Source organism: Primulina eburnea, chromosome 1, assembly GCF_022965805.1.
Source record: "Primulina eburnea isolate SZY01 chromosome 1, ASM2296580v1, whole genome shotgun sequence".
In the NCBI taxonomy this organism is placed as follows: Eukaryota; Viridiplantae; Streptophyta; class Magnoliopsida; order Lamiales; family Gesneriaceae; genus Primulina; species Primulina eburnea.
This window is the reverse complement of record NC_133101.1, coordinates 59,814,376-59,822,590: the sequence shown is the minus strand read 5'-3', so window position 1 is coordinate 59,822,590 and position 8,215 is coordinate 59,814,376. Positions and strand designations below refer to the sequence as shown.

General features: G+C 32.4%; 1 protein-coding gene across 4 annotated transcripts; it reads right to left on the bottom strand.

Moving 5' to 3' along the window:
* Window positions 1-3,717: 3,717 nt before the first annotated feature.
* LOC140835516 (scarecrow-like protein 14) lies at window positions 3,718-7,090 on the bottom strand. Of its 4 annotated transcripts, none has more exons than XM_073201017.1 (2): window positions 6,782-7,090; window positions 3,718-6,262 (listed from the first exon to the last, which is right to left on the bottom strand). In XM_073201017.1, the coding sequence occupies exon 2, from the start codon at window positions 6,241-6,243 to the stop codon at window positions 4,003-4,005; it is 2,241 nt and encodes a 746-aa protein (XP_073057118.1). In that variant the 5' UTR covers window positions 6,244-6,262; window positions 6,782-7,090; the 3' UTR covers window positions 3,718-4,002. The 4 variants fall into 4 exon arrangements, with proteins under 4 accessions (XP_073057118.1, XP_073057114.1, XP_073057109.1 ...); XM_073201013.1 differs by having other exon boundaries at window positions 6,877-7,090; XM_073201008.1 differs by having other exon boundaries at window positions 6,909-7,089.
* Window positions 7,091-8,215: the final 1,125 nt, after the last annotated feature.

The following is an 8,215-nucleotide window of genomic DNA, read 5'->3' as shown; positions in this document are numbered from 1 at the left end:
GTTGACCCGTCTCACAGATAAAGATTCGTGAGACCGTCTCACAAGAGATATGCTCTAATTTTTATGATATGAATATTCGAAATTGACTCGATTCATGAAAAATTTCAAATATATTAATTTTTATGAAAAATTTGACTCGTAAAAACGATAATTACAAAAGAGTTTTAGTCTCTTTTGTTTTGTAGACATATCCTTCTCGAGTAGAAGTCAAAGACAAATTGTAGACCTCAGCAATTAAGATTGAAAAGCAATTAATTAAATATTGGTAGGTTTTTCTCATTGAAAATGCGAATTTATCTTCTTTGGGAAAAAAAAGGATAATTATGAATATATCTCAATCTCATATATTTTTACATCTATCAAATATACAAGTCGGTTTATTTTTCACACATTTAAAATATCATTGAAAATATTGTAATAATTTTTTTTATCTTTATATATTAATTCAAGAAATGTTTTTACACATTTTCTCATAATTTAGTTAATAATTGTACACTATTAAAAAAGACAAAAATTTGTGTGAGACGGTCTCATAGATCATATTTTGTGATACAGATCTTTTATTTGAGTCATCCATGAAAAAAATATTAATTTTTATGCTAAGAGTATTATTTTTTATTATGAATATTGATAGGTTGACCCGTCTCATAGATAAAGATTCGTGAAACCGTCTCACAAAATATTTTAAATAACAGAAAACGTATATACGAAGTAAAATAATTCAATATATGTGCAATAATAATCAACCGGGAGCCACCGGTAAAAGGTTGCCAAAGTCAATAATTGGCATTGACTGGTCTCAGGCCCGCTTTTCGAAATTCTTTATTTAAGGTAAAAAATGAATATGAAATAATATAAATTGAAAAGAAACAAAAACTTTCACTAAAAATAGCCTCTAATGCAGCCATCTATTATCTATCTATCTATTATTATTATTATTATTGTAATAGATTAAAGAATAAAAAATGGTGTCTTGTTATGTTTTTTCTTCTTCAATTTTGCTCTTATATTATACTAAAATTATATTTTTTTATTTTTAATTTTAATTTCAACAATTCAAATAACACTTTAGTCCCTTGATAATTTATCAAATTTCACTTTAATCCCTCGATAATTTTAGAAAAAAAAAATACATAGGCGCACCGTGTGTGCAAAGTAGTTAGTTATTATTAAAAATCTCCATAAGAGAAACAAAAATGGTGTTTTAGTCTGTTTTTGATCTTCCAATTTTGCCATTATGTTGTACTATTATTACACTTTTGTTTTTTTATTTTTAATTTCAACAAACACTTTTGTTTTTATTTTTTTTAATTACAACTATTCAAATAACACTTTAATCTCTTAATAACTTGTCAAATTTCACTTTAATCCCCCGATAATAATAAAAAAACTGTACATGCACCGTGTGTGCAAGGTAATTAGTATGATATAAAGACAAGCTACGTCTCAAGTATTTAGATTTTTATGATATTCATATTATTTTTTTTAATTTGATCATTTGTTGGAATTGGAAGGAAATTATTGGCATTTTTGAATAACAATCTAATGGTTTCAGAAAAATTTAAATATAAAAATATTTTTTTGTTGAATATCTTCAATTTATCAATAGCCCAAATTGATGTAAAGTCTGTGAAATGAGTTTGGAGACTATAACTAAGCCCAAATTTCTAATTCTTCAGCTACATTCGTTCAATTAGTCCAAAGTATTGAAGTCTCCCACATATCATGAGCATTTTTAGTAGGATGCTTTTTGGGAAAAAAAAAATTCCAAATATTTTTCTTAACAAATAAATTTTGATCGATTAGAGAAAACACAATTATTACACTATTAAGAAGGAAAAAAAATTCAAAATTAGTACCATCCCACGTAGAACCAACGTGTACAAGCTGAACCACAAAATGAAACTAATTTATAAACATGTCCAATTTGGCGTGAGTCAACCTAACCTGCAACCCACCTTAGGTTGAGCTGGATTATGAATTTCTCAACTATGAGAGTTTTTGACGGGCTAACCCAACCCGTCATCCATGAGAAAATATTACTTTTTATGTACAGAGTATTACTTTTTATTATAAATATCGATAGGATTGACTCGTCTCATAGAAAAAGATTCGTGAGACCGTCTCACAAGAAACATACTCTTACATTTTTATAATACACATCACTCCGTCTTACATATCATTTAACCGTTTGGTGGGAATGACACATATTTTTCATCTCATTTTTTAATAAAACTAGTATTTCAATCTTGCAGTAAATAAGTATTTTAAAATTATTAATATAACATCATGAATATATTTAAATTCGAAATATTATTATAAAATATATGCTTATGAAATTTGAGACAACGTTCAAATAAGAATAACAATATTATGTTATTAAATTGATTTTTTATTTTGATTAAGCAAAACTGTTATTAATAAAAAAAAATATAGAAAAAGATATTTAAAAATGATATATTATTTTGTTAGAGATATTTTTGTTTTTTAACCTTAGTCAACCAAAGTTATTTTCAAAATTTCTCCATTTTGTCATCAAAATTTTAAAAAATAAATAAATATCGTTCAAAAATCAAATTTTTATCATTTATTAGATTAATAAATTTTAGTATTTGTGATAATATATTAAAAATATTTATATTAAAGTTCTAATTAAGATAATAATAATAATAATAATAATAATAATAATAATAATATCATATATATGATATTATTAAGGAGTAGAAGAGTGAAACTCGTTTATAGCTTTTCAAAAACTACAAAGTTCCTCCATGGCAGGAGGTAAATTATCAAGGAGTGAGTCTAATGTAAGAGAGGTGGATCTTAATCCGTGAGACGAGTCAACCCTACAGATATTCACAATAAAAAAATAATACTCTTAGTATAAAAAGTAATAATTTTTCATGGATGACAAAAATAAAAGATCTGTCTCACAAATATGACTCGTGAGATCGTCTCACACAACTTTTTGCCATTATCGAATTATCCATTGTGCATGCTCTGTGATTCTTTAAATATTTCTACCATTCTAATAAATTCCATAAAAGCTAGTTTGTCAATCAAGTTTATCTTATTGATGCTGAGAAAAAAATCAAATTCATCCGACTTCAAAAAAAAAAAAACAGCTCGAAAACTACTCAAATCGAGCTCAAAAGTTAGTTGACTATTTGAAGTAATCCAACAACACACACTACATCATGCAACGTTTTCCGAGAAAGAATACGAGTTGAATTTGAAGACCAACTTTGGCGGCTCATTTAAAGTTGAATTTCGCCAAAAGTAATGGAATACATAATCTAATTGGATCGATGTATTAGTTCGGTTCTTACCCCATCTGTGGTAAGGGGAAAGGCCTGCAAATTTGTTAGTTTGGTTAAAATAATGTTTGCTTAATCCCAACTAGGAGCACAGCAAATCACATATTCAGTACTACGGGGGAAGTCACATATTCAGTACTAACGGGTCATGCGACACATTATTTCAAATAATGGCTTCTTTAACATTATGCCTGGTATAAATAAATTCATGCATGGAATGGTTGAGCTTGTCTTAGCTCGACTCATATCGTAGTTAAGCTAAATATTTAAGCACAAGCTCGAATCATATCAAACGCAGCACTTTTTCGTGCTTTCGGTGCACCAAAATCGTGATATATACCAATATGTGTGTACCATGTACCTCATTGCACTCAAAGCTAAGCAAATTGGGATAGGATCTAAAGCTCAGCGAAAGCCACGGGCGACTAACAAAATTGATATTAGGATTCCATACTACAATATAATACAACATCAAACTGTCTGATCCAACAATGTATACTAAGATTACACGTCACCGGTTCAATTATATGTTCGCAATGGATTTTCGCTAAAATCACTTGAACAATACAAATCTAGTTAAAAAACACAACTAACTAGGCCATGTTAATGAAGTCTTAAACACCCTCATCATCTTGGCAAAGAGTAGAGAAGCAAGGACTCTCGCCTTTGAATTTTCTTGGAAATTCTAGGCAGGGATCCAGCACGAGATCGCGCACATGATCCGGCCTTTCCATCCCTGTAACATCCAATTTCCATCTTCATCACACAGGAAATCTTTGTGATAACCCGCTGCAATCTTATGCTTAAGTTTCTTCATAATCTCTTGATTCAAGGGGAGTGGTTTGAAACCAGCTCTTACATGGCGTACTTGCCATTGCTTGTACGTCTCAGGTCTCTCCACCCTCTCTGCTCCCTCGCATGCAATGACATTTATAATTTCACGACCAGAAAAATCTTGTTCGAAATTTATTCTCTGTGGATTATCCCGAGGTAAGGTAGAGTCAAACATATCGAATAGAGCAGAATAATGGAAGAAAGCCTCCCTGAAACGTGTGACAAAAAATGGGGAACTATATGATCCATTAGATACGGCATTAACAAAAATATTTGGTTTCAGATTCCTAATCAAGTTGAGAACCGCATCCCTTGGACTGTTGTCCACAACGGTTTCGTCAAGCAATCTACCAAACCGAAACAGACAATTCACTGCAAGAACCTCTCCACTCACAATTTTTAAGTCTTCGATTTTGATTTCCTCCCAATTCTGTACTGCTTTGGCTTGGTACTCAAACGGCACTCCAAAACGTTCACAATATTTTTTCAAGCGGGACCCTGTCTCTTCTATTAGTTCTTCTGGTCTGAAACCTGGTTGTGGAAGCTCGATTCCGGTTATGCGCAGCTTTGGAGGTCCACCAGGTCTCTGTGACAGATGTTGGATGAGAATAGGCCATTGAAAACCGTAAAGAATGCCAAAATCTATTATATGCAGCGTATTTGCTACTGATGCCACCGATCCAATCATCTTATTAGCTAAGATAATGCATGTTTTCTTGAATGGAGATGCTTCAAGATAAACCTGATAGGCTTTTAACTTATCAGCGGCAGTAATCTTCTTGCGAGCAAGGGAGGCATACAGCTCGGTCCCAGTGCCTGCCAGGCGTGCCTCGAGACCATAGGCGCATACAGTAGCCAACCTTTGATACACATCGCCCGTATTAGAAGAGTGATTCTTGATCTGTTTTAGAAGCTCGTATGCTGTCCTACGATCATCAGAAGCCACAGATTGAGCACAGTTGAACAAAAGGGTCCTCAAATCAACTGTTTCCCGTTTTTTCTCATTTTTCTTTGCACGAGTTCTTCCACCCGTCGATCCATTTGGCAGAAGAGCTTGTTGAATGGTTGTGTCCACCCGACTTGGCAAATTAGCATTGTCATCGCAACAAGCATCACGGAAAAGCAGAACTCTGTCGAACATGTCAGATAAATCAACATCTTCTTTGTAATTAGCTGATTGTTTTCTGCTTCTCTCCACATTTTCAGAATCACCATCCTCTCGATGGTGATGCTTACGTCCCCTTGAGCCATTACGAAACTGCTCAGTTTTGTCTTCTTCTACCTTCACCACAGCATCAAGTGAAATGATTTCTGTTTTTTGTGGTAACTCGTATTGCTCCAAATCAATTATCAACTGATTTTCAGTCGGTAGGAACTTACTAGCTTCTTCACATCCTCTCTTGAACTGCAAGATCAACTCGCTATCACTAATCACATTCGGAAATACACCAGTTTTTTCAGAAAGATTCGATTGAAAGCTTGCATTATCATTGAAACCGTCGAGCGTAGAATATGAGAGCTGTAATCCAACTTGCACGGATGAATTTGATAACGAATCAAGAAAATAACTCTGTTCAAATGACAAATTATATTCACCGCGATCAACAATGCATTGAGGGTCAATGGAAAAACTACCACCATTACTACTGCTTGTATTCTCACTAGAACTCCTGAAAAAGCTATCAGGGCTGTCCGAAGTTTGATCAACCACATTATCAAGCGGGTATTTCTGCCCAAGAATCTCATACAGGTTTTTCTCGGTAGCTTGTAGAGCTAGAGGATCATGAAACATGCTCGGTTTTTCTTCTATGTTCTCTTCTATCAGTATTTCTTCAAGGAACTTTAGGACCGGATCTGAATTTTGATCATCTGGAGACTCTGCCTCATAATTAGCAGTTGACGATGGAGCGAAGTTTAAAGAGTTTGGGCTTAATGGAAGGAAAGGAATATCCAGGACATCGAGATCTAAAGATTCATGTTTAAACCAATTGAATGGGTGTGCAGATTGCTGGTCACTAGTGGATAAGAAATCTTCATCCTCGAATATGAATCCATTTATAGGGTCGTTCAGTCCATTGAATTGGTATTCCATAAGTTAACCCTCGGAATTCCTATGTCAAATAGAACATCATCCCTAAATGAGTCAAACTAAAATAACTTGTTTTACAGGACAACAAAAGAGGAGGAAAATCAAATGGTTATCAAGTGAAATTGAAATTTTCAAAAAAATTTCCAAACTAAAATTCATATGGAACTAACTCACTTTATCCATCCATCTCAAAGGTAAATATATTTATGATTGATTACACGGTAAAAAAAAAAAAATTACTTTCCACACCATCAACCCCACAAGACATAGTCTTTATCCTACAAAAAAATAAAAAAAAAAAATCACCAAAATTCTTTAAAGAAAACCCCACAAGCACACGAAGAAAATTACCTCGCACACTTGGCACACGATCCAACTTGGAAAGAACCGTGAAATACATGTTTAAAACTCACATTTCCATGAACAAAAATCCTCTTATTCCAGTCTATTTGACAAAGAAGATAGCACAGGAGAATCAAATCACAAGGTATGATAATACAAAACCTAGACGAAAAGAAGAAAATTAAAGAACACAGCTCACCAAATTTTCTGTGCTTACAGATTATGAACAAACATAATCTTCAAAAAAGTTATTAAAAATTACATCAAAAGGTAAACAATGAAACCGAGACACACCCACAAAAAGGAGGAGGAATTGCAGTCTGTACCTTAGATTTCTTGATGAAATAAATGATCGAGGATAAAGTTAACAAATCTGGAGTAGGGGACCGTGAGCGATACTGACTCAGTTTATTTGGTAGAGTTGAGAAAATTGGTGGTGAAAGTCTGTCTCAAAGGTTAATATATCGAGAATGAATAAATAAGAACCTAATAAAAAGAGAAGGGAAAATGTCGTTGAAACTTCCACGAAGGAGATTAGAGTCAGTCACCCAACCACTCAGACATCGTTGATTTCCTTGGTCATGTAAGTCGATCTACGAGATCTTATTTTGTGACTCGGATTTTTTATTTAGATCCATGAAAAAATATTATTTTTTATTGTGAATATCGATAGGATTAACTCATCTCACAGATAAAAATTCATGAGACCGTCTAACAAAAAATCTACTCCACTTTTTTTTATCCTCAATGTGACCATTGGGTCATATTTTTATTCAGATGATAGATGACTTTAGGTAGGCTGGCTCGCGTATAAAAGTTTCAAAATACAAAATTAATCGGAAATAATATGTAAGCAACAGACACAACAAGGAGGGTGAAATAGTAGTGAGCCGAAGATTTCGTATTAATTTGATTTGACAAAGTAATCTAAAGTACCAAATCAGATTCCAAATATGAAATTTTTTCATCAGAATCATAATCAGCGCATTGAATTTCATTCAAATTTTCTTCTAAATCAGATTCTGGCTGACTTGAAATTTCACGAAACAAATTTATTAAATTTATTTTACTGTGTTTTCCTCCCGATTTGAGCTTCTTCAAGGCCTTTTTGCATTTATTTGCGTAATGGCCAAGTTTATTCTTATTAAATTCAATTCAGAAAAACGTGTCTTGTTACCCAAGATTAATCAATAATAATCCTTTTTTAAAAGATTCATCAATAATAATTAATTAAATATTCCAATTGCCATATGGTTTGCCGTCATGTCATAATTAGGGTAGTTTTTTTGTGATACAATCTCACTCATTTTTATTAACGAGACATGTCACTAACGTAAGTTTTATATAATAATGATAATAATAAAAAATAACTTTATTTTTTTGACCATGAACACAAGGATACTATGAATAAATATGCTGAGATTTGAATTTTTGTCTTCCTTTTTTTCCTTATTCTATTTTGTCAAAAATAAACCAAACAAATCGTATCCTCAAAAAAAAAAAAAAAAGAGTTAAACCAAACAAGTCGTGATTGGTTAAAATAAAACAGAAAAGTCCTCGATCCCAAGAATTGAGGACTTATTGCAGATGCTAAATTAATCACAAATGTTACAATGTAATAACAATATCTCGT